This window comes from Rhinolophus hipposideros, assembly GCF_964194185.1.
Source record: "Rhinolophus hipposideros genome assembly, chromosome: 10".
Taxonomy (NCBI): domain Eukaryota; kingdom Metazoa; phylum Chordata; class Mammalia; order Chiroptera; family Rhinolophidae; genus Rhinolophus; species Rhinolophus hipposideros.
The window spans coordinates 13,310,803-13,336,685 of NC_138056.1; the positions used below are offsets into that span (position 1 = coordinate 13,310,803).

The following is a 25,883-nucleotide window of genomic DNA, read 5'->3' on the forward strand; positions in this document are numbered from 1 at the left end:
TTCCAGGGACCCAATCTATCTGTTTACCACTGCTTCTACAGTGCCTGGCATATAATACACCCATAATAAATACTTATTCTTACGAAGTGAATGACTCCTAAAAATAGGCTTCCCTAGGCAGGTAGGTATAGGACTCCTGTAGCTGTGCTTTTTCTTTTCTTTTTTGTTTTCTGTTTAAACTTTTATTTATTTTCTTTAGTGTGTTTTTCCAGGACCCATCAGCTCCAAGTCAAGTAGTTGTTTCAGTCTAGTTGTGGAGGGCGCAGCTCACAGTGGCCCATGTGGGGATCGAACCAGCAACCTTGTTGTTAAGAACACTGCGCTCTAACCAACTGAGCTAAGCAGCAGCCCCAGCTGTGCTTTCTCTTGTTTTCCCTTCTGTAGCTTTAAAAATTCCTGCCCTCCATTTATACTGCCTTAACAAGAAAGGGATTCTTGAGAGAAGATGAAGCAATTCTTTGAAGAGTCATGTTCTTAAGCTGTTAAATCAGGGTCTCTCTGAGCACGATTAAAACTTTGGAGATGGATAATTTTTTGTTGTGGAAGGAATGTCCTGCTCATTGTAGGTTGTTTACCAGACTCCTTGGCCTCTACTAATTATTTGCCAGTAATGCCCACTCCCAAAAATGTCTTCATTTATTGCCCCATGTCTGCAAAATCACTCCTGATTGAGGAACACTGTTTTAAAGTGTGAAACTTCAAACCTTTCACTCTTTTAGAAGAATTATGTTCAGACATTCAGGTTGTTGAATGGTGCCTTGGTCATAAGAGAATTCTGTCAATCCAAACTGGATCAAACCTGTGCCCATTTCTATCTTGTTTCTGCAGCACTCCCTGCATTTCCTTTTAAAAGGCCATTAGTGATGGTCTAATTAAGGGCAATATTCTGATCTTGGAAATTCAGTTCCCTGGTCTGTCCTAGAAGGATGAAGGAAAGGGGTGGTGTTTCTGAGGAAACCAATGTTTCTGAGACCCCTCTGAAATTGGCAGTCCCCTACAACTTTTCTAGGGGCATGTCCCAGAGGACAATAAAAGGGAGACAAACAGCTCATTCTGGCATGCTTTTCAGGATCTCTCACTCCAAACAAGAAAGTCTGAGAGGCCTGGTAAAAATAAATATGGCTTAGTACTCCTGGCACAAGAGCAGTTTCTGACAGCCAAGACTTAACTCACCCTAGGGGGTGACCCAGGCAGGGACTATGCACAAAATTCATTTCTACCCATTGATATTCCCAGTGACTAACAGCAGCCAGGGATGGCTCTGCACGAGAACTGTGCTGAACCGTGGAGGTGGAGGACTTTGGATGTACACAGAAAACACAGTCTCTTGAGCCTGAGTCAGATGGGGATAGCCAGCCTCCCCCTTTCTCCTCAATCCCAGAAGAACAACACAAATCATGCCTTCTGGAAAGGAACTTGGTCTTTTGCGTACAGAGTGGAAACTGTTTAAAAATTTTTAATCCCTTGACATTGAAAGTATGGTGACCGCCTGTCGTGTTTATTGCGGGGACAGATGTATTCATTATACTACATGTCCTTAGTTTTCATGTGGAAAAAACATGGTCTCCAGAATCCTAAGGTCTTCCTCAACAGATCGAAAAGCAAATCTTCGTCAGTAACATATATTGAAATCTTGAGGCCAACCAAGGCCGCATCAAAAATGTGATGGGGGGATTGCAGGGAGTGTATATCCTGAGAATCAGCCTCTACTTTTCACTTTTTGCTCATTGGATTGTAGGCTAAGGTGACAGAAGTCGTAAAAGTGGACTTATCTTTCTTTCCCGGGTAGCAGTAGGATCATATAAAGTTGACCTGACTCGACTGCCGCCTTCAGTCAGCAAGAAGAACTACACACACAGAAAATGCCTCAGTATGTTACCATGGTGATGCTAATTCAACCACATTTCATGTGTGTAAAAATTTCAGGCAAAACAGTATAGAGAAATACTGGCTGAGGAGAAATTAACACTCCACGTTTTTTGGATGCTGTTGCAAAGTTAATGTTATCTTTGGTCAGAGATGGTAATTTGAAGTGAAATCCTTTAAAAAATTGAAAACAAGCAAGGATGAAATGTCAACCAATCCACTGGAGAAATTTCCCAATATCGTCTTTGCACTACACCAACTTGCTTTTCTCTCAGCTAACCTGGGGCATTTGGGTCTTCCTGACTCTATTTCCCAATGAGAGAAAGTGGCTTAACAAAATGTGGGAAGATCCAAAGCCAGGAAAGATGGTGTACCAACTCCAAGGAAAAAGTGAGACATATAGGACCCTAAGGAAGTTGGACAAAGGTAACAAGACAAGATTCAACCTAGAAAAGGAAAGGTGGTAACAAAATTAACTCAGACTATTAACACGCACTGGGGAAAGGCATAGGCCACAAAGTTAAGACAAGAGAGGAGTTTATAATCTTAGGTAGTAACTCAAAAGTTCAATATGGCTGGAAGCTGGGAGGAGACTAAGGTCTTTGGAAGAATGCAACTGCAAGTAAAGACTTACTTCCTTACCCGCTTCGTTCTTTGCCAGGATCAGAAAGTCAAAGAAAGTGAAGAGGCTAACAACGCTCATTTACAAAGACATTGAGGAGGGCTAAGTCTGTCTGGGCCAATTCTGGACGTCTGAACTGGGGCGACAGGACCCAGACAACCACCTCAGGAAATGAGTAAATGAAAAGGGGAGGTCGTGGAATTATTTAGCCCTAGAACAACGCTGCCCAGGCGGGGGTGGGGGGTAGGAGGTGGGGTGGGGGTGGAGCAAGAAGAAAAATCTCAGAAAAGGAATTTTGACAGTGAGACTGCTAGTTAAGATACAGCACTCCAGGCCCCCTGATGTCCCTTGTTTGATGTCAATAAAGCCCGAGAGGATTATGCATTAGCAAGTCTTGCGTATTCTGAGACATCAATAAAGTCTGGATTTGGGGCCGGTAAGGGGGCCGGGGTCACGCTCAGGAGACTTGGGTCAGCCCGGGTGCTCCTCTCTGCATAGAGTTAGAGTGACCGGCATGTGAGAGTTGCTGCTAGAATAATTTTTTCAAGTTAGGGACATTCGAGTACTAGTGACGGGGAGGGGGAGAGGGGCTCTCTCGAGGGCTAGGAATGTGGGGGCGGCCTGAAGAGGAGCGGGGCCAGCGCGGGAGGCACCGGCGGGTGGGGTCTGGGGACCCGGAGGCGGGGGCCGAGGGCGGGAAGGGGCCGGGCCGGCGCTGGGGGCGGGACCAGGCGCGGTGGCGGTGGCGGGGGCTGCGGCGCGGGGGGCGGGGCAGCCGGGCCCGGGACACCCCCTCCCGGTCCCCTGGCGGGGCGGCTTCGGCTCCGGCTGCACTGGAGGCAGCAGCGGCTACAGGACTTGCGGGGCGCGTCCGCCGCGGTGAACCGGGACGCTTCCCCTCCGGGACCCTCCGCCGCACGTCCCGCGGGAGCCGGCGGGACCCCGGGCCGGCAGGGAGTCTGCTCGGGTGCCGGCGGCGTCCGCGGCACCATGAGGCGGCGGTGGGGCGCGCTGCTGCTTGGCGCCCTGCTCTGCGCACACGGTAAGCGGCGCCGCCGAGACCGCGCCAACCGGTCCTCGGGGAAAGTTTGCGCCTGGGTCGGACCGCTGCAGGACTCCCCTCCCGAGAGCGGGACGGCGCAGGCTGGGGCCTGAGACCCCTCGCCCTCACTCCAAGCAGTAACCCTGGGATTGCGTGCCGGGGAGGGGAGCACCAGCTCCTCCAGCTCAAGTCCGAGAGGGGGCAGCGGTGGAGGAGCTCCCCGGGCCGGGTCTGGGCCGGGCTGAGGGAAGATCCGAGGTGCTCGCTCGCCTGCCCTCGCTGCTTGGAAGAGCTGGGGCTACTTTTCCTTTCAGGTTAAGACAGAGTCTCTGTGTCCTTGATGCGAATGAATGTGCGCGAAGAAAGGGAGGCGGGGGAGGACGGTTGCTAAACCATAAATTGTAAATAGCCCTCCTTCCAGGGAATGGGGGTCTCGGGCGGATCGCGGAGAGGGGCCCCAGTGGAGTCTGAATACTTGAGCTCTGGGGAGTCCTGTTTCGGGGGAACAGTTCCTTGGACTCCAGACCCTGCTCCCACCGAGGGTCTTTGGGCACTGCTTGCTTGCAGCATCTCCCCTTAGTGGTGTTTTTGGGTTCCCTCTCCTGGCTGCGACCAATCAGCTCCCTGCCCTGGATCCTTCCCGGAGGGGGGAGGGGGAAACAGGGTTGAAAAGGGGGCAGAGAAGGGACACAAGGAAGAAACTGCTGGAAGGCTCCTGCAGATCCGTCCTGGCCGGGGTAGAGGGGCTGCGGGAGGCGGGTATCGCCGAACTTCAGAAGGCAGCCTACCGGCCCGCGCGATAACCCTCGGGGAAACTAGACGGAGGGCAGGAGGAGTACGGCTTCATCTGCTCCTTATTAATAAGTTGTTTGGTGCCCATACGGAACTGTTGTGTGTGATTAGGGCTCCGGTGGAATCTGTTTTTCCGCAGCCTCCTAAGACTGTGGGTGAACCCCGTGATTTAGCAGCTGCCTCTAGTTTGTCCCAAAGATGAAAAAAAAAAAAACAAAAAACTTCGGTGTTTGGACCCCAACTGTATTCCCCCAGCACTACTCAACGGCGGGGATACCCGAATCTTCCCATTCTCTTCGCAGCCGGGTTGGGGGGTGGGGTTGGGTATCCACGGGTCTGTGGACCCTGGCCTTGCACGGGGTTTTCTCTTTAACGCAGAGCAGATTTCGGAACTTGCCTGGCAGGGCGTGGAGATGCCTGGGCACTTGTTTTAAAGATTGGTTTACCTCTCAAATCCAAAACAGAGTTCTCGTGTCTGTTATTTAAACTACCCGTGGATTTTAAATGATTTTTTCCATGCCTTCTCTAAACGCCGACTGAGCTCTTTCTCTCCGCTCTCAGCTCTTCCTCTCCGAGTCGTAGCCTGGCGACTCATGTTCCTCTTCGCACTGTGCTCTCCCCCTCCCGGGCTCTCTTCTAGAGGGTTATTTGTAGCCTCTTTGGCGTGTCGGGACAGCGGCCCTAGTGGGGTAGGAATGTAGCTGCTCTTCCCACCACTTGGGCCCCTTAAAGGGACAGCTATGCTTTTTGGGGGTTTCCCCCTTCGGGCTGCAAGAGAAGGGGATGGAACTTTCCTTTCGGCCCCCTGGAGGAAGTTTTGAAAAAGATCAAGGGAAATGGCAAGGCACTGAAAAAAAGGGGGCGGGGGGGGGGGGGGGGGGGGCTAAAACGGATACCAACAAAGCCAAGGGGGTTGTCGCCTTCTGCCCTGGGGAAAGGGGAGCTGGAAGGTTCCGGGCTGAGACTGGCCAAGAGGCTTTTACGTCTCCAGAGCTGTCAAAACTGCATATGCTGCCTCACCATTGAGAATGGGGGTAGAGAATTGTGTATGTTTAATGCTTCGGAGAAAAGGATGGGAGGGTTCTTGGTAATTCTTTTGAGTTCTTTTTAAGGACAAAAAGTTTAATGGAAACTTCTTCTAAGCACGGGAGGCTTTCTCTGCACATGTGTAAGGACAGTCAGTGAAACGAAGATCTAAACTTCCCGGAGCCGGATCATAAGCCATCCTGGAGGCCTGGAGGGAACAGATTCATGCTTCCCCAGTGAGACTGAGCAGTTGCTCCACCAAAATACCACCATCAGGATCCCTAACACCATGTTCTAGTGACTCAGGGAGAAGACTGGGTGTCATAGTAGATCAGTTAGGTAGCCCTGACCTCAGCGAGGATTGAATTCACCACCCTGAAGTTTAAGGTGCTAGTTGGCTGCTGCCAGGCCTTTCGGCTTTTCCTAGAGCCTATGGGTTTGGCCTGAGCCTGTATAACACTCCAACCTTAAAGACTGTGAGAGGAAACTTGATTGCTAGTAATGGCCCTGGATATCTTTCACCTGAAGGTGGAGATGAGGCCTCCCTACTTGAAGAGTGGAAAGAAACTATGTTTGTCTTAGAGGTCTCTTCCAGGGAAGCGAAAAGTTGAAAATTCTGCCTAGAGGTGATTAGGTAGATAGAGTTGTTTCTGAGGATGAGTGCAAAAGAGTGGGGCTGAGATTGGCCTCCTTTCCAGCTGGCTGTTGTCATGGTGCTTGGTTGACCTTGTCCTTGATATTATTGGATTTGTGAAAGATGCTTGGCTTGTCACTGATTTTGGATTTCCTCTTCTGTCCCCTGTTGAATATCAGATAACATCTTTGGGACTGGCACATGGTATTAAGAATGACAGGTGCAAGGGAACCAAGTCTGGCCATGTCTGATACAGAGCACGTTGGGCATGTCCATCTTCTGGGTCAGCAAAGAACACAGCAGGTTGCAGAGGACAGGGTGTGTTTTGTAGATCTTTGCTTATTCTTTCTCCTGATTGACTGCTAATCGTCATCCCCAAGAAGAAGGAAAATGGGCAGGATTGGCTATGTTGCTTCTGTTTTGAAGAAAAGATCGATACTAGGGACTTCCTGAATGGGAACAGAATTTCGGGGACGACTTTAAGAAGTAGTCTTGTCTTTTTTTTTTTTTTTTTTTTTTTTTTATGATTGGGCACATTTCCTAATTATGAGAGTTCCATGCCCTTGGTTGACTAGATCTTTTAGCCTGTTTTAGCCATAGTCTCTACATTCCTTGACTCAACTTAGCCATTCGTTTTGTTTGTCACAGTTACCTGGGCGTGGAGCATCTGGGCCCCAGACTGTGTCTGGATTCCCATCTCATCGTCAGCATCAGAAGCCCTTCATCCCTACTCAGCCTGGTGGGACTCAGTGTCCTAGGGAAGACTGCGTGCTGACTGGTTGGCTGGCAGAGCCTGGTTTGGCCCTATAAATAGCTCTGATGAATGCCTGTGCTTTCCATTCTTCAGCTTAGAACTGGCAGGGTCGGGTTTTTTCTCCCCAGTACACTCAGGAGCATTCCCTAAACTGGGCTCTGCACCCATTCATTTGTTCATTCATTCCACATGTGCACATTTGTCAAACACTAATCTTATCACTGCCAGCAGAGCTCAGTGATTAAGCAGCCCGGGCACATCTGAGTTTGAATCTTGGCACTTCTTGTCCCTGTGTAAAACAATCTCCCTGAACTTCAGGCTTCTTATCTGTCAATGGGGAGGAGGCGTAAGTAGTAATAAGTTATCACTTGAGCATATTGCAAAAATTTAATGAGATAATAGTATGTTCAAACCATTCAGGACCGAGCTTGACAACTACTGTTATGATAGGCCTGGATAAATGTTAGCTCTTTGTTAGCAAGCTTGCATAAGTGGATTAGAGATGGTTGTGGCCTTTGGACTCCGGGAGCCAGGTAAACAAATCATTCTACTACAATGTCATGTGCTAAAATGGAGGCTCAGCTCTTCGTTCATTCATTCATTCATTCATTCATTCATTTCAGCTGTTTTTTTGCTGGATTCTTTTAAAGATCTTGCTCCTTCTTTCCCCCCTTGAAAACCTAGTGAAACCTAAGCCTAGTTTACTCCTGTGCGCACTTCCAGAAAAGAGGCCTATGAAGCTATACCATGAGTCTAGGAGCCCACTCTGCCTTAGTTCTCCTGGGAGAGGTCCTGGGGGATGGGGATTTCCTGAGAGCTCCCTTGTTCGAGTCCTGTGGTCAGGGATGCAGCCAGGCATCTCACTCTAAGGTTGCTATGACCCAGGGTGAGAGGTGCTGGCTGAGGTCTCTTGTAGCTGGAACAGTTTAGAATTCCAAGCGTTCCCTCCCACTGGCCTGGGAAAGGAGTCAGGCCCCTGAGCTCATAAGGTAGTAATTGCCCCAATTTGGGGGCTGGGCTGTTGCGAGCCTCCTTCCTTCATGACTACCGTCTTCAATCAGGAATCCTGTCAGTGTGCAGAGATAATTGATGTGGGTCTCAAGCCCCCGACTCGCCCCCAGCTCCTCCACCCCAAAGTTTGACCCCTGTTGTCCCTTTGTTTCTTCCTTTTAAGTTGGTGCCAGTGATGCGATGTTTTTGGGGGCTGCGGAAAGTTGACCGTAACCAAGAGCAGCTGTTAAAAAGAGCTGATTCTCTAGCTTTCCTGGCAGTCTTTGACTTCGTTTTCTGTTCTGCATTTTTGATTTAGCAAGAAGCAAACATCCTAGCTGCCCCTGGGCACCTCTTATACCCTTCCTAGCAAACTTCATTCTTTCATTGCACGTAGGCATTCCCATCCTTGCTCACAGCCGAGTGGATTGACTGTAAGCTTCCCTAATGCCTTGCTTCCCTGCTCACTCAGGTTAAAGTAAGGGAAGGGCGCTGTCTGAGACCCAGCTGGGAAAGCCTTGCTGGGACTTGCTGCAAGCCCTGACGTGGCCCACGGGAGCTCCCCGCCTCACCTCCGTGCAGAGCCGAGGATCAGAGCTGAGAGCACAGCCGGAAACAAAAGACTGGGAGCAAACCCATCTGGCTGAGAGGCAGCGACACAAAGGTGCTGCTGCATAATTTATCACCGGAGGTTTTCTGGGGCCAGGAAGCTCGTGGCTCCAGGCAGAGCCTTTTTCGGGGAGAGGGACCCTCCCCCTGTCTGGGTGTCGGGCCAGACAGGTACGGAGTACAGTAGTGGGAGAGATACCTGATTAGCACGTGAAATAAAGAAGCTTCAAGGTGGTAAGGATCTCCAGTGATCTCTCCAAGCTCAGCAGTTCCACTTCCTTCTAGGCTTGCAGGGCCTGGGTGGGTGAAATGCTCCAATTGTCATTGACCCCAGCTTTGGAATCCCGACTGCCCCTACCTTTTGGGCATGGATGAAGGTTAGTGACAGTTTCTCTGCTGGATTGAATACAGCCTTCTGGAAACCAACTACAGATTTCAGGTTATAATATCCATAAGCCTAGCATATAAGAAAGGAGAGCTCCCTTCTCCTTTTTCCACTCCCTATCCCTTACCTCCAGTAGTTTAAATAGGAAGTTTCAACTACGGTTCAGAAAAGCAGTAAGAGTGAATGGCTCTAAAGTGTATCTCCCCCAAATCAGAATTTCTGCCCTTCTGGGAATGATCTCCTCTGGTTTTGCATCACAAACTAGGACATCTGATCTAAAAAATACAAATGTACTTTCGGGGCAGTTAACATTTTGTAATCTTTTGCTGTATTCCTGGCACTGTTGTAAGTGTGTAGCGTGTATTATCACATTTACGCCTCACCAGTGTCCTTAGGAGGTAGGTACTGTTAGGTGCCTGTCTGACAGATGAGAAACCAAGGCTCAGAGAAGTTTGCTGTCACACAGCTAGTGAGTGAGACAGGATTTGATCTCAGAGCCTAAGCTGTTAACCCTTTAACCCATACTACCTCTTAGAACAGAATATTTTATATCCAAGCTATCCCAAAAAATCTAGGTTGTGAATATCCATATTTTATCTTAGATGGACCTCTCTGTTTTCAAACCTCATCTTCTCAAGGAATCCCAATGCATAAAGAATTACTTTTCAGGTGTTTTTTGATGGAGGGAGACTTAAAAAGGCTCCCAGAAAGGGAGATGTGGTTTGTTGCTCCCTGGAGCCATGTGTTACTTGTGTTTTGAGATGTAGGGTGAAAAGAAAACATTTTCAGCAGCTCTTCGCAGAGCATAGCCCCATTCAAGCCCTGTTGGATTTGTGAAATCTGTTGACTGAGCTCCTGGGGGCAGGGTAAGTAGACTTTTGAGGACCTGTGTGGAAACAGCCTAGTATCATAGCTACATTACCGGGCTGAGAGAGAGGACGCATCCACTTGGAGATGATGGGGTTAATAATAACACAGTATTATTATCCACAGTGGATGCAGGGAATATGTTCCACACCCTCCAGTGGATGCTTGAAACGGTGGATAGTACTGAACCTTATGTATACTATGTTTTCTCCTATAGCGACATACCTATGATAAAGTTTAATTTATAAATTAGGCAAGAGATTAACAACAATAATAAAATAAAGCGATTATAACAACATACTGTAATAAAAGTTTTGTGAATATGGTCTCTCTCTCAAAATATCTTATTATATTGTACGTACAGCATGGATACGCTGGACAAAGAGATGATTTGCATCCTGGACAGATGGAGCGCATAGTGTGAGATTTTATCACGCTACTCAAAATGGCACACAATATAAAACTTATGAGATGTGTATTTCTGGAATTTTCCACTTAATATTTTCAGACCACCCTTGACGATGTGTAACTGAAACTGCAGATAAGGAGGGACTCCTGTACTAACAACAACAACAGCTGCTTACTATGTACTACATATATATTATCTCATTTAAACCTCCCAACAACCCTATGAAATAGGTACAATTATTACCCTCGTTTTACAAAAGAGGAAACTAGTCCATTTCTGAATTGCTCTGTAATTTGAGTTGTGAATGCTCTTTTCTGTGCTTGCATCCTAGGGATTGGTGGATAATAAATTAGGCAAGGATAAAGGATACAATGTACCTAGAATGCCTTCAGAGAAAGGCAATGCAGGACCATTGCCATTGAGCTTTCTTCCACCTCTTCCCGTAGTCATTCATACCACCAACTTAACTCATGAGGTGACACACAGTAGGGTTTTTAGATACCTCCAGCCCTGAAATAGTATGTCTTACTGTGGGGTGGCTAGATAAGACAGTTCTGAGTCATATTCTATAATAGTAATAGCAAGAGCTATTGTTTATTGAGAGCTTAGTCTGTGCCAGACATTCTGCTAAGTGTTTTTTTTATGAATTAACTAATTCGATTCTCGTAACATTCATATGAGGTAGGAACTCTTGTTATCCCGATTTTCCTGATGAGAAACTAAGGTATAAAGAGATTAAATAATGTGTCCAGGGCTAGACAGCCAGGAATGAACTTAGTTTTGTTAAGAAGAGGAGCACTTAACATTACGCTCTTCTGCCTCAAAACTTTGGAGGCTGACCATTCAGAACTTCTTTTCTGTGTTTAAGAGTGGCAAAAGGGCTGAACTCTCTGGGACCAGTAATCATGTGTCTGAGGGTATCTGATGGTGACAGCCCTTTTGAGAGAGGGCCCAGGTAGATTTTCAAATCAACCAGGTAAGGCTGGCCTCTAGGGATCTAGGAACAGAAATAAGTAGAGTCATAGCATGTCGGTATTGCAGCCTGATAATATAGCAAGTAAAAAGAACTCTCGTTAGGAGAAGGGCGTGAACTGGATAGGACTAGGAAACCGCCTTAGAAAGATGACTCTTATTTTCTTGAGTAAGTGCAGGTTAAGTGGGAAATAACTACTTTTATTTCTGATATCCTAGGCCTCTTTTTTGCTTTGACCCCAACTCTCACGAGACTCTAGAGGAATGTATCATTCATTCATTTTACAAACTTAGATTGATCATCTATATACCAAGCGTTGAACTGCACGCTGTGAATACAAATACAAAACTACAGATCACACAGTTCCAACTGCTGAGAGGCGTATGGTCTAGTAAGTGAACAGTGATCCCATAGTGTGCTAAATGCTACCATAGGAAGAGGTGCAAAGGGCCTCTGGGATACAGAGCAGGGGCTTTCGATTTGGCCAGGGCTGTGTGGGTCCTGGTGGGGCAGCATCAGGAACGGGTTCACTTCCTGGCCTCCTCCTGCTGCCAACCATTTACCTTTTTTGGTATTGCTTCTGATATTTCCTATGCAAGCTCTGTCCTCTCAAATGGAGGCTGTTTCTAGGCACCCAGCTCTCCAGTTTCCAGGTGTCTCTTTGATGAGGTTAGATTAATTTTCATGTGGCTCCTTGCTGCCAACTCCTGTCAGTGATGTCAGTTTTGCCTTGCTTCATGGGCATCCCTTTCAGTGAGAGATGTGCACTGAGTAGGCTACCCAAGGAGCTGAAATCAGGGGATTGGTTTCTCAGTTGGCCAGGATGTAGCTTAGGGTCATTTCATATAACTTATCCTCTTTAAATAAGGTTTATATCTTCACCATTGCCATCAGTGGTCAGGAGGAGAGAGGAGAGCTTTAGTGTTAAAAGAAAAACATCCTTCACATATATGAGTAATGATTCCTCCTTTCCCCATTGTCATCCATCCACACAAGGGTAGCTGACATATTCCGGCGTGCACAGGGCACTCCTTAAGCATCTCCTCTCTGGTTCAACTTGAAAAAGCTGTTCTGTAGCTGTATGTAGTCACGGTCCACCTTGGGCTTCCAAGTGACAGGATTGGTCCCCCTTCAGCTAAGAAGTCAATGGGATGGTGGAGAGCGGTGCCTCTCTTTACTTTGAATCAGTGTTAGCTGGGAAACTTACTGAAAGTCCAGAATCTGAGATCACATGAAGAGAAGAATACTGGCCTAAGGGTCATAATGAGGTTGCCATCCTGGCTCTCTAATTCACCCCATGACCTTGGCCAAAGCAGGTGACCTTACCTGTTAAGTGAGCACTACAGTAACTACTCAGGGTTATTATAATAATGATGAAATGAGAATGCAAGTATGTATGCCAAAGTAGCTTGTAAGCTGTAAAATATAATTATTTGTTGTCAGAGCCCTGTTCCTGTCTGGACCGATACAACACTGAGATACTTGTCAAAGGACTGGGACTCCAGACGGTCCCTGTTTCGCTACTTTACTTGAAGGCAAGGGAACTTATCCTTAGCCATCACCAGAAGGAGAGGTTGCTGCTTGAGATCCATACTCACTGCATATTTGCTAATCGAGAATGTATAAAGAGGGACCCAAAAGTTCTAGTGTTGTAAATTCCCTGTTTTAATCCAGGTTTTGGAAAATTCTCATAATAGCAACACCATTATTTGAGGGGGTGGGGGGAGCAGTGTAATAAAGTCATTAAGAGCCGAGGCTCTGGGATCAACCGGCCTGGGTGTGAGTGCTGGCTCCAATCTTCGGTTCTGTGTGATCTGTTGACAGACTTCGAGTCTCTGTGTCTCAACTGTGAAGTGGTGATAATAATAATAGTGCCGCCTCCCAGAGTTGTTGAGAGTTTTCAATGACGTAACATGACAATCACTTAGGAAAGTGCTTGGAGAGCACCTGCTAAGTACTCAGTCAGTAATGGTTATATTATTAGGAAGCTTTTGCAGTGTGCCAGCCCTATGCGAGGCAGTTTACATGGGTTATTTAACTTAACCTATATAAAAACCCTTTGTGGTAGAACTATAATCATTCCCATTTTATGGATGAGGAAACTGAGGCCCAGAGGCATTAACTAACTGGCTCAAAGTGTTACAGTTAGTGGTAGAACCAGGATTTGGACTTCCGTCTCTCTGACTCCAGAATCTATGCTCTCTCAGATGTTATACTGTATCTGGTATACCACCAGATAGATGTTTCTCTTCTTTAAAAGAAAGTAATGAGAAATTGGTAAGATGGCTGAGGTTTTGGTTAACCTTTCAGAAAGACCCTATGAGCACATTCACATGTCTCCCGAAAGCTGGCTGACTTGATGATTCAGGGCAGTGAGCACTTTGGGGAGAGAGCTTTTCCTTGTTGAATTGCGTCAGGTCAAAGGGCCCATGGCCCTGCAGGTGAAGGGAGCTTGCAGTGTGGCTGACAAATACCTTTCAAGGCCAGAAGCGTAGCTGAGTATTCTAACTTAACACTTCTTAAAATGAACACTGCATTTTGCCACCTGCAGATTTTTCTTTTCTTTCTTCACTCACCATTCTTTTAGTTCAAAAGAGTTAAAAGCTGTCCTTTATGACCACAGCCAGGACTTGAGTGAAAAGGCAGAATTCCACCTCCGGAGATCCCAGAGGGGTAGCAGTTGTCCAGAAGAGCTGGCTTTTTGGAGTATGCTGCATCTGTTTACTGTAGAACGGCCCGAGCCAAGGCTTCGCCTGACCAGTGGCTGTCTGACCTTCACATGCTAATGTTCAGATTTTGCTCTGACTCGCAGGAAGTCTTGACTCTTCAGCCTCCTGCAACTAACTTGATGCCCATCCCAGGGAGTGCTTTGTCCCTGAAGTTTGCAGGGGGAAATCAGGACTTTTGCTATTATTCAGCCAAGGGTGGGGGTGGGGCCCTGAAAAGAAGTGGGGTGGGGGGGCTCAAGCCTCCTCTTTGCTCTCTGTATTCCTTTTGACTTACCTGCAGCATCCGGGTACCGCTGTGGTTCCTCTCCCAGTCCTGGTACTGGGGTTCTTAAAGTCAAGGCCTTTTGGAAACATTTAGCCCCTACATCCCTATACCTGTCGACTCTTCCTCCTCTTGTTGAGTGTCTTTGGTGTGCCAAGGCATGAGGTAGGCTTCTTCCATGTTTATCTTCTCGTCCAATCCGTGTGGCCTTTTTACATGAGGAAACTGAGGCTTAGGGAGCTAAGTGACTTGTAGAAGATCGGACATCTGGGCGGGGGACCGCAGATCTGTCTGCTCCAGGTCCAGTGCTTTTTCTCTTCCCCCTCCCCCCAATTCCTTCTTGCTCCTCTCTGTTCTTGTCAGCCTCTGACTCTGAACTGTTGGTGCAGCCCCACTCCCTGGCTCGTGTGTTTGTGTTTGTGTGTATGTGTGTGTGTAACAGTCATTCTCAACCTCTATTGACAGATAATTTCTTTGTTATGAGGGCCTGTCTTGAACATTGTAGGATATTTAGCAGTGTCCCTGGCTTTTATCCACTAGATGCCAGAAATACCACCAATCATGACAACCAAAAATCGTCCCTTGCCAAATGCACCCCAGGGAGGAGGGGGAGCCATCCTTGGTTGTGAACCAGTAAGTTAGCCATATCCTTCCTCTTTTCCATTCCTCCCCGTGAAGGGGGTCAGCATATTGGGAAGCACCGCCGCATGGAGTCCTTTGGAATCCTTTGTTTTTGCTGTTTCATTCAGCCAGAGTTCCCAAAATCAGCGCCTAGAGCTGTGATGAGCTGGTCACACTACAGAAGCTCCTCAGGCTCTGGGGCGCAGGGTCTGTGGGGAAAAAAAAACCCTATTCCTTCCTTCTTAGTGATCTCAGAACAGGTCCAGGAGGATGGGGCTGGGCTGGGCAGCTGGGTCTTCAGCTTCCCTGGGGAAGGATCCTATGTCGCCACTTGCAGAGAGACCTAGAGAGACAGGGGAGCTAGCTGGGCTTGGAGCAAGGCCTTCCTGTGAGCTGTAGAGATGCTGCATCTCTCAAACAGACTCCTTTGATTTCCGCAGGAAATCCTGCATCTTTTCTAGGGCAGCTGATACCCTTAGCATGTGGAGGGGGAGGGCAAGGCCTCAGTTGAGGATCTAGTGAGAGCTGTGGTTCTTCACTCCAGAAATGAACATTTTGGCTGTAGTTTCAGGGATTCACAGATGCTCATGCCTGCCATCCATCCTTCCATCCATCCATCCATCCATCCATCCATCCATCCATCCATCCATCCACAGGTTAGGAACCCCTGCCTTACTCTCACCCTTGGGGCTGACATGGAGAGGGAGGGCTCTAGGGCTCTCTCCTTGCTTTTCGAGGGGCAGCAGCATTCCCTTTCATTCTGGGCCCTAAGCCCTGGGCCAGGCCGACTAACTGTAATGTGCAGTGAGGGCGTATGTTGAGATGAGCCAAGAAAGAGAGGCTGGCCCCGGTAAATAGGAAAGGAAAAGGAATGGTAATTTAGGAGCTGACTCCTTCCTTCTCTGTTCCAGCCCAGCCTGAGGGTAGGGCCCAGCTGAGGGGAGGAAGGGGAGAAGAAAGCAAAGAAGGGGGAGAGATGAGCAATGAGCAGTGGCCCCCTTCTTTCCCAGCTGCAGCAGCGCAGCGGGTTAGATGAATGCTGGGAGGGGGAGAGTGACCCTGGCAGAACCCTTTGTTCCAGCTGAGGCTGGAGCGGGGGCACTGAGCCATTCACACGCCATCCCAGGGCATCCTGCTGGGCACTGGGGAGGGGGCACAGCAGCCGGTCATGGGACTTGGCCAGGCAGATAGCTCAATAGGGAAGCCCAGCTGCGTGCTGTGGAGGCTGGGGGAGGGGCTGCTTCTGCCATCCTTCCTCGAGGCTGTGACTTGTCCCACAGACAGGAAGGCCTTGACGGTCCCAGTCACTGTGCTTGAGGTGGCCTGGTCCCCTCCTCTTTGGACCCCACTTCTTTTCAAAAGTGAGCTCTGACTGGGGAACTCACCGCAGCCTGTGCTGCTTCTTGCTCCCCTGTGTGGATTCCTTATCTCTAACAGGTGTCTAGCATCTTAATTGCACTCATTTCTTGCCCTTCCTGGCCCACACCAAGGGATGGCCTGTCCTGCTCAGAGGCAAAGCCATCTATTTCTCAACCAAGTTTGGGAGAGAAGGACATGGAAGCCTCATCTGCATCACCCCGTCTGTCTGCTGCTCCCCTTCCCTAAGAGCACCAACTTTCCAGGTGGTGTCATTGGTCTCTGGGCCTTTGTGAGTGCCGGGTAAAAATGCTTGTCATAGAGAGAGTACCTGCCCTATTTGTGAGCCCAGAGTCAGAGGGTATCTTCTTGACCCTTTGTGCCTTGGAGGAGGGGCAGACACCATTACATGACGTACATCTCCCTGCAGCGTCTCTGTGTCACCTGGGTGACCTTGGTCTTAGACTTGGCTCCTCTACCTTCCCTCTGTAACGGGGTTTTGCTGGAGCAGGGGCTGAGCCCGCTCTGGTTTCTTTTCCCTCTGCCCAGGCCTAGCCAGCAGCCCCGAGTGTGCGTGTGGTCGGAGCCACTTCACCTGCGCAGTGAGTGCCCTTGGCGAATGCACCTGTATCCCCGCCCAGTGGCAGTGTGACGGAGACAATGACTGTGGCGACCACAGCGACGAGGACGGATGTAGTAAGAACCTCCCCGTGGGAAGAGGTGGAGGAGGGCCCTGTGGTGGGGGAGCAAGGACAAGTCTGGTGGAGTTCTCTGTGCACCCGCTGGGTCAAACTCAGAGCCTTGGCCTCTTGTGAGGATGACAGGTAGCACCGATGGGTGGTTTCCTCACAATATTTCCTCACAATACATATGGCTCCAACCCTCTTGTAGTTTCCATGTTTCCATGCACATATGTCCAGGAAAACAAACTTTGAAACAAGTATGGAGGAAAACACCATTGAAAATACAGATAGTCTCTTTAAATAGATCTCTCTGTATTTATGTGATTGTGTGTTTGTGTGTTTGTACTGCATATTTGTACATTTGTTAATGTGCATACTATACATGGAAGCAGATTTTTTTGTTTCTAACTGGTGTTCTGTATCATCAAATCTTTTTATAATAACATAGACTTTGTAAGAAATCTTACATTCTCTTTAAATCTCCCTTTTCCCCTAGTGTAGTAACATATGCACAACACGCTAGAGGGTCCTATCTTGGATACATAGAAATCACTGCCGAGTCAATTGTCTGGGTTTAGGGGTGCAACCTGCAGTACCTACGTCTGAGGGTGGCTAATTAGTCTAATAAGAATGAAGCTACAACCTGGACCTTATTAACTCTAACCATTTCAGCTAATTGCTTTGATGGTAAATGGCTCACTTTCATGTAGCACTTTCACATGCATTTTCTCAAAAGACCTCTGTGAGCCGAGTATAATTATCCCCATTGTACAGTCGAGGAACCTGCAACTCAGAGAGGGGAACTGACTTGCTCAGTGTGATAAGTAATGAGTTCTAGAACTGGAAATTGAGCCCAGATGTGTCAATCATCACTTAACAAAGGCAAAAGAAAAAAAAAACTACACTTTTATCTCTTGTTCATGTTTTTCTTACTGCTTTCCGTGTGGTTTTGAGTTCCTCGGGCTGCTCTGCCCTGTGAATCTCTCACCGCCATGCCCTGCTACTATTCTCACTTCTTTGCTACAGTTTCTGCTTAGATTCTCATCAGCTGGTGGGGTGCAGGCACAGGAATCTGAAGAAGGGCTCTGATTTAGATGGGAGACTTGGAACAAAGGTATTAGGAAAGCATTTCTGGCCCGGCAGAGCTTGCCTGAGGAAGTATACCGCGCTGATTCCCTTTTCTCTTCTTTTTTCCCGGGTCCCAGTGCTGCCCACCTGCTCCCCTCTTGACTTTCACTGTGACAATGGCAAGTGCATCCGCCGTTCCTGGGTGTGTGACGGGGACAACGATTGCGAGGATGACTCGGACGAGCAGGACTGTCGTGAGTGCTGCCAGGGCCAGGCGGGCGCCCTAAGCCTCCTTGGGGAGGGGTTTTCTATCAGAAAGTGATACCCCAGGCCCACGTCAGCCCTTGGGTCTTCAGCTCCTGGTCCTGTGCATGCATCTTCCCTCTTGGCCAGATAAGCCCCCCAGGAGACAGCCACCTGCTTCGGATCCCTCGGGGCAGCCTTGGAGCTGCCTGACCGCTCTGTTCTGCAAGGCTGTCTGTGGAGCTTCCAGGCACGAGCCCCCACTGCCTGCAGCAGCCTGACTTCTCTGTGCCCACAGCCCCCAGGGAGTGTGAGGAGGACGAGTTCCCCTGCCAGAACGGCTACTGCATCCGTAGCCTGTGGCACTGTGACGGTGACAACGACTGCGGTGATAACAGCGATGAGCAGTGTGGTGAGTGGTGCTCCGAGGGGCAGGCAGGTGGCGGGGCTCGGGAGGAGAGCGCACCAGGGGCTCCAGCACCGCCGGGACCTTGACCTGCCCAGGTAGCTATGTGTCTGGAGTAGCTGGAAGATGGCTGGAGAGACGGGGCTGTCCAGAGCCCTCAGCCATCATGGAGCAGGAGCCTGAGACCCCATCTCTGTAGGGCCTCGGCTTCCCGGGAGAGTCTCACCAGGCTGGGTCAGACCCGCAGGGGCAGTGAGGGGGGAGTCAGGGAGGATGGTAAGAGGGTGGCCTGTAGGGCTCCCTCAGGATGGCCGTCCCTTCTTGCATCCCGCCAGACATGCGCAAGTGCTCTGACAAGGAATTCCGCTGCAGTGATGGAAGCTGTATCGCTGAACACTGGTACTGTGATGGTGACACCGATTGTAAAGATGGCTCTGACGAGGAAAGCTGTCGTGAGTTGCCCCAGATCTCAGGCTCTTGGGCTGGAATGGGGCAGAGGGCTCCGTCCCGTGGGCGGAGGGCCAGGCTGAAGGATGCATGGACAGTAGCCAAGACGGGTGCGATCTTAAAGGGCAGTTTCTCCTAGGCTGAGCTAGGGCGGAAGCAGGTTCCCCAGGTGAGAAGTGAGGTCTCTCTTTGGTCCACTTGAATACGGGAGTCTACAAGTATAAAGGCCATCCCACGTGAAACCTGGTGACATCTCAGTTCCAGACGGCGCTTTGCCTGAGCATCATTGCCCCTTGGAGGAGTCAGGGCCCCTCTGCCCTGCCCGGGCCTGAGTGTGCGCCCCTCCCTACCCCTGCCTTCCTCCCAGCCTCAGCAGTGCCAGCGCCCCCCTGCAACCTAGAAGAGTTCCAGTGTGCCTACGGCCGCTGCATCCTGGACATATACCACTGTGACGGTGACGACGACTGTGGAGACTGGTCGGACGAGTCTGACTGCTGTGAGTGCTCGGGCCAGCTGCACGGAGGAGGGAGGGGCCCGTTTGGGGTGGCAAGGCACAGGTGCCAGCTGGGGCAGGAGCTCAGAGGAAGACTTTCCGGGGCAGAGATGAAAGAGCTGGAGTGCTAGGGCTGTGGCTTTCTAGTCTGCCGTGGGACACTCTGTGCACGGACTGGCTAGAGACAGAGGTTTGTCGTATTTCCCCAGCCTCCCACCAGCCCTGCCGTTCTGGGGAGTTCATGTGTGACAGTGGCCTGTGCATCAATGCAGGCTGGCGCTGCGATGGCGACGCAGACTGTGACGACCAATCAGATGAGCGCAACTGCAGTGAGTGGGGGACAGCGCTGGAGGGCTGAGCTGGAAGGAGGGAGAGGGATTGTGGAGCCAAAGAGGCCACCACCAACAAAGCATGAAAACAGATTGGACGGGATCACCGAGTACAGTTGTAGAGGTTGTACACTGCACGAGGCACTATGTCCAAAGGGATCCCAGTCACATAATAGATGTGTGTGCTGTAATCGTAGAGGCTTCTATATTCATCCTGGTAGTTTTCCATCAGATGGCAGTACAGGTTTTCTAATTCACGCGAAGATGCCCCGTAGACCGATGTGACGCTGACGTCAAGAAGAGTGGCATGGGAGCTGGCATAAAGTACAATTTTGGGTGGCGGGGTGGAGCTTTGGGCTGAAATGGGGCCTGCCTTTCATTAGGCCTTTGCTTTGCCAGCCACCTCAATGTGCACAGCAGAACAGTTCCGCTGTCGGTCAGGCCGCTGCGTCCGCCTGTCCTGGCGCTGCGATGGGGAAGACGATTGTGCAGACAACAGTGATGAAGAGAACTGTGAGAACACAGGTGGGATCTCCCAGAGGCACCCCAGGCCCCTTAACCTGAAGTGGGGGTGCAGGACGAGTGGAAAGAGGGCCGAGTGTGGAGACAGACATTCCAGTTGGGCCAAGGGGATGTTTTAGTCAAATCTTGCCCATGGCCTGGATTTTTCCTGCCCTTCTTAGTTACCAGTATCAAATCCCACTGCATTTGTTGACCTGCATTCTGGCCTAGAACACAGTCTCAGGACTGTGAGCTTCAGCTGCCTCTCACATTCCAACTCACACACGGCCCCGGGCCTGTTGCTCTGGCCTGGTGAGCAAGGACTGCTCCCTGTGGCTGACAACCCAACGCCCACGACCCTCGCCACGCTGGCTGCTGGGCACACGGATGCAATTTCTCATTCTGTCCCACGTCTCTCACCGTCCACAGTGGTGTCCCAGGAAGAAAACGAATGCAGACATTTAGCCAGGCCTGTCTGAGCTGTTTCCTGCCTTGGACCCCGACCCTCCCACCTTGCGTCTCATCTGTCTCCAGCTCGCCCTAGAAAATGACAGGCTCCCGTCCTTTTGTGGACCCAAGCCCTGCCCTGCTGTGACCTGACTCTGCCTCCCTCCCACCTTCCCTCTGTCCTTCTCCAGGAAGCCCGCAGTGTGCCTCGGACCAGTTCCTGTGTTGGAACGGGCGCTGCATCGGACACAGGAAGCTGTGCAATGGGGCTAATGACTGCGGTGACAGCAGCGACGAGAGCCCACAGCAGAGCTGCCGTGAGTGGCCCCAGTGGGCGGGCCCAGCCCAGGGTTGGTGGTTGAACCCCACCCATATGGTTCAAAGAGAATCCTCCCTGGGGACTCGTGCAGCCCCGGGAGCTGTTCTTCGTGGGCCAGGTGGAATGCCAAGTTGGCTGTCTGGGGGAGGATTCTGGGCTCAACTCCCATCTCTGGCTTGGCTGGCACAGGGCCCCGGACGGGTGAGGAGAACTGCAACATTAACAACGGTGGCTGTGCCCAGAAGTGCCAGATGGTGCGGGGGGCAGTGCAGTGTACCTGCCACACAGGCTACCGGCTCACAGAGGACGGGCGCACGTGCCATGGTGAGCTGGGACCTGGTTTGGAGCGAGGCCAGGATGCTGGGCAGGGCCAGCAGACGGGGAGCTGTGTTTCCTATGGGTCAGACATTTGATGGACGTGACCTCATTTCATCATGACAGTAACCCTAGGAGGTAGGGGTTGTCCCTCCCGTTGCTCAGATGGGGAAACTGACGCTCAGAAGGGTTAAGTAACTTATTGAAGGCTACAGAGCTGTTGAGTAGCAGAGTTGGGATTCCAGCCTAGGGTGCATGACCTCAAAGCCCTTAACCACTTGTTCTCTAACCTCACTAGGCCTAGAAAGTAGATGGGTATGTGGGCAGAAAAGCCTCTGGTCAGCCTGGGAGTTGGGGGTGGGAGGATGGCAGAAGAGAGAGCTCCTGACCTGCCCGGTCCTCACAGATGTGAATGAATGTGCTGAGGAAGGTTATTGCAGCCAGGGCTGCACCAACAGCGAAGGCGCTTTCCAGTGCTGGTGTGAGGCAGGCTACGAACTCCGGCCCGACCGGCGCAGCTGCAAGGCTCTGGGTAAAGAGTGTTGGCGTTTGGCTGGGTGGGCAGAGGGCTGAGTGTGGAGACAGCCAGGTGCTCCAGCGCTCAGGGATTTGCTGAGAGCTAGTGAGATTTCCATCTCAGTAAAATGGAGCTGTGAGGTGCATTCTGGGCTCCCCAAAATACTCTACTGGGTGGGGTCGGGTGGCTGGGCTCAGGGAGTATACTTTAGAAATTCCCACCCTTCTAGTGCTGATGCCAACAGCTCAGGACATGCCTAGATGGCCAGGGGTCACATCTGTCAGCCAAGAATCTGGGAGTGCATGCAGAAGGGGGCAGCGCTGGAGCCCATGGGGGCCCCATTTCTATGATGTATCCCAGGGCCAGAGCCTGTGCTGCTGTTCGCAAATCGCATTGACATACGGCAGGTGCTGCCGCACCGCTCTGAGTACACACTGCTGCTCAACAACCTGGAGAACGCCATTGCCCTTGACTTCCATCACCGGCGCGAGCTTGTCTTCTGGTCGGACGTCACCCTGGACCGAATCCTCCGGGCCAACCTCAATGGCAGCAACGTGGAGGAGGTTGTGTCTACTGGGCTCGAGAGCCCAGGTAGGGATCCAGGCTCCGCAGGGAGGGGCAGGGCCACACCATGTGCAAAGCAACCATGAAAGGAACAGGCTAGTGGTTTGCAAACCTGAGGCAGCAGAACATCTTTTTCTTCCAGTGAAATCTTGGATGGCACTAACGTTGATAACATTTGTTAGTATCCATTAATTTGTATAGGTTCAGATTTGCTTGTTATTGAACTTCACGGACAGCAGTTACAGTTCTCTATCAGCCTTTGCATCCCGTTTAATTCTGAATTTTGTTTTGATTGCTTAGTATGATGCGTAATCTGACCGACCCAGATAAATATATCCAAATGTTTACAGGTGAAAAAACACACTGCTCAATTTGCAATCTCAGGGCATGTTACAAGCAGATGAAGTGGGTTGGAATTTGGTACCAAGCACATTTGACTCAAATTGCCTCTGCAAAACCCTAAGCTACAATTTGCAAACCCTTGAGCCAATGCAGCTCCCTGGATGTGGGTCAGGGAGCCAGAATTCAGGAAATGGAGGAGGGTTGGCCGAGAGCAGGAAATGCATGACCTGGGATAGTCACTTCACTTCTCTGTGCTTCAATTTCTTTGTCTTCGTGGGGATATAGTACCTAACTTACAGAGTTGTTGTGCTGATTAAATGAGTTTGTTTATGTAACATTGTTAGAATAGTTCCTGGCCCGAGAAACCACTGCGTGTTAGAGTTTGCTCTTATTACTATGGCACAGAAGAGCCTAGGCGAGATTCCTGACAATTTCCCCCTGCCTCTTTCCACCAGGAGGCCTGGCTGTGGATTGGGTCCATGACAAACTCTACTGGACAGACTCAGGGACATCAAGGATTGAGGTGGCCAACCTGGACGGGGCCCACCGGAAGGTGCTACTTTGGCAGAACCTCGAGAAGCCCCGGGCCATTGCCTTACACCCCATGGAGGGGTGAGTGAGTTGTGTCTCAAATTCCTAAATCCCTTTTGCAACCTTTAGGGGCGATTCCCAGGCCATCTGAACCAGGCTTAATTGGGCAGCATCTTCACAGTGCAGTGTTAACAGCATGGGCTCTCTACCCAGCTTTCCTGCATTTGAGTCCTGGCTCTGCAGTAAGTGGCTGTGTGGCCTTAGGCTAGTTAGTTTATCTCTCTGCCTCCATTTACTCATGTCTAAACCAGTGATTAAAAAACAAACAAACAGGCTGGCCCGGTGGCTCAGGTGGTTAGAGCTCCATGCTCCTAACTCTGAAGGCTGCCAGTTCGATTCCCACATGGGCCAGTGGGCTCTCAACCACAAGGTTGCCAGTTCAACTCCTCGAGTCCCGCAAGGGATGGTGGGCAGCACCCCCTGCAACTAAGATTGAACAGGCACCTTGAGCTGAGCTGCTGCTGAGCTCCCAGATGGCTCAGTTGATTGGAGCAAGTCCTCTCAACCACAAGGTTGCCGGTTCCAACTCCCACAAGGGATGGTGGGCTGTGCCCCCTGCTCTGGAGCTGAGCTGCGCCCTCCACAACTAAGACTGAAAGGAAAAAAGGCCTGGAAGTACACACTGTTCTCCAAGAAAGTTCTGTTCCCCTTCCCTAATAAAATCTTTAAACAAAAAAACAAACAAACAACAACAACAAAAAACACCATACCTACCTCATAGCTGTGTGAAGATTAAATGAGAAGATGCATTTTAAATGGCATAATACATTAGATAAGTTGTAAGTGTTTAATATTTTTATTATTCGCTTATAAGGTTGAGCTAATTAATCATTTTTATTATTAGAAGAAAAGTCTCCTGAAATGGAAGTTCTTAACCTCTGGCTCTTAAAAATTTAATTCAGTCACTTGAAGATCATACAGTTATAGGTCAGCTATTTTAGAAACACTGCGTGTGTGTGTGTGTGTGTGTGTGTGTGTGTGTGTGTGTAAAATACAAAAGGCAGTGGTAGAGATTATGACAAAGTAGAAAGTGCCTGTCCTAATATTATACTAGATTGTCAATTCCATGAGGGTTGTAATTTCTCGGTTTTGTTCACTGTTATACTCCCAGTGCTTCAGCTCATACCCTGCCCATAGCAGATACTACCCCCAAAATTGTTAAATGAATAAATGCCCGTCTAGAAACACTTAAATTAAAACAATTAAAAAACACTCCCTAGACCAAATAGCATGTGTCCTCTACCAGTTGAAGTCCCTTGTTTAAATGGATAAAAAGCCCCTTGCCTGATTACTATCCCAATTACCTACCCACCCTTTGCTGCCTGTCTCTTAATGTCCTTTTTTCTCTCTTCCTAGTACCATTTACTGGACGGACTGGGGCAACACCCCCCGCATCGAAGCCTCCAGCATGGATGGCTCTGGACGCCGCATCATTGCCGATACCCATCTCTTCTGGCCCAATGGCCTCACCATTGACTACGCCGGGCGTCGGATGTACTGGGTGGACGCTAAGCACCACGTCATCGAGAGGGCCAATCTGGACGGGAGTCACCGCAAGGCTGTCATTAGCCAGGGTGAGGGCCTTCCTCCACTCTCCTTCATGTCTCAGCCTCCTCCTGTCCTGGCTCCCAGGAGCCTTGGCAGAGGGTGAGAGTTGTGCAGTTGCCAAGCTTGGGCCAAGGGGTTGTGGCAGGCCAAGTCTGGACTGAGGTCCTCTTGGACTTTCCCCAGGCCTCCCGCACCCCTTTGCCATCACAGTGTTTGAAGACAGCCTATACTGGACAGACTGGCATACCAAGAGTATCAATAGTGCTAACAAATTTACTGGCAAGAACCAGGAGATCATTCGCAACAAACTCCACTTCCCCATGGACATCCACACCTTGCATCCCCAGCGCCAGCCTGCAGGTAAAGCACTGCCCACCTGGTGATCCTCTGGCACCTCTAAGAACCTTCCCTGCACCTGTCACAGTTGCCATTGTTTCTGGCCAGAAAATTTGAGGTTGGCACTGACACGGGCTAATTCCTCCCTCTGCTGGACACTTAGGGTAGTACAACATGGAGATTTATGAAAGACTAGTTGAACTTCACTGTCCCCGTCTAATTCAAACAGCATTTATAGGGCATCCCTTATGTGTCAGGTAGTCACTGTGTTCACAGCTGGGGCAGATATAAAAATATAGTAAGACATAGTTCCTCCCTCCAGGGAGCTCACACCATTGCCAAACCCCGACTCACTAGCCTTGGGGCCACTTTTGCCCACCTTTGGTCTTACCTGACCCTCTTGCTCTGGGCTCTTTGAGCAGGGAAAAACCGCTGTGGGGACAACAACGGAGGCTGCACCCACCTGTGTCTGCCCAGTGGCCAGAACTACACCTGTGCCTGCCCCACTGGCTTCCGCAAGATCAGCAGCCACGCCTGTGCCCAGAGTAAGTGGGTCTGGGGCACCTGCCTCAATGGATGTCCCTTGTGAGGGTGGGTGGAAGAAACAGAGACAGGAGTTTGAGGGATTGCCTGTTGTGGGGAGGAGCTGGGCTCCTCAGGTAGTCCCTGGAGAGGAAGAAAGTAAGAGGCTGAGGGCTCCTACACCAAAGCGGAGGGCTGAGTGCCCAGAAGTAGTTGGTAAAGGCTGAGGACATCACCCAGTCAAGTATGAACACCTGCAGCCAGGCTTGTGTATC

The 25,883-nt window shown here is 50.0% G+C and overlaps 1 protein-coding gene across 2 annotated transcripts in view; it reads left to right on the forward strand.

The window, feature by feature from the left end:
- The first annotated feature begins 3,327 nt into the window (after nucleotides 1–3,327).
- LRP4 (LDL receptor related protein 4) overlaps nucleotides 3,328–25,883 on the forward strand; it is a 51,750-nt gene continuing 29,194 nt past the window's right edge. For both annotated transcript variants that reach the window (XR_013994350.1, XM_081064924.1), the window contains exons 1-16: nucleotides 3,328–3,530; nucleotides 16,487–16,633; nucleotides 17,826–17,942; nucleotides 18,230–18,343; nucleotides 18,673–18,789; nucleotides 19,152–19,280; nucleotides 19,487–19,606; nucleotides 20,006–20,131; nucleotides 20,746–20,871; nucleotides 21,063–21,197; nucleotides 21,595–21,720; nucleotides 22,066–22,296; nucleotides 23,067–23,223; nucleotides 24,559–24,776; nucleotides 24,934–25,110; nucleotides 25,509–25,631. Coding sequence is in view for 1 of the 2 variants with exons in the window: in XM_081064924.1 (XP_080921050.1) it covers nucleotides 3,479–3,530; nucleotides 16,487–16,633; nucleotides 17,826–17,942; nucleotides 18,230–18,343; nucleotides 18,673–18,789; nucleotides 19,152–19,280; nucleotides 19,487–19,606; nucleotides 20,006–20,131; nucleotides 20,746–20,871; nucleotides 21,063–21,197; nucleotides 21,595–21,720; nucleotides 22,066–22,296; nucleotides 23,067–23,223; nucleotides 24,559–24,776; nucleotides 24,934–25,110; nucleotides 25,509–25,631 (2,215 nt within the window). In the remaining variant the exon portion in view is untranslated. The remainder of the gene's footprint in view (nucleotides 3,531–16,486; nucleotides 16,634–17,825; nucleotides 17,943–18,229; nucleotides 18,344–18,672; nucleotides 18,790–19,151; nucleotides 19,281–19,486; nucleotides 19,607–20,005; nucleotides 20,132–20,745; nucleotides 20,872–21,062; nucleotides 21,198–21,594; nucleotides 21,721–22,065; nucleotides 22,297–23,066; nucleotides 23,224–24,558; nucleotides 24,777–24,933; nucleotides 25,111–25,508; nucleotides 25,632–25,883) is intronic.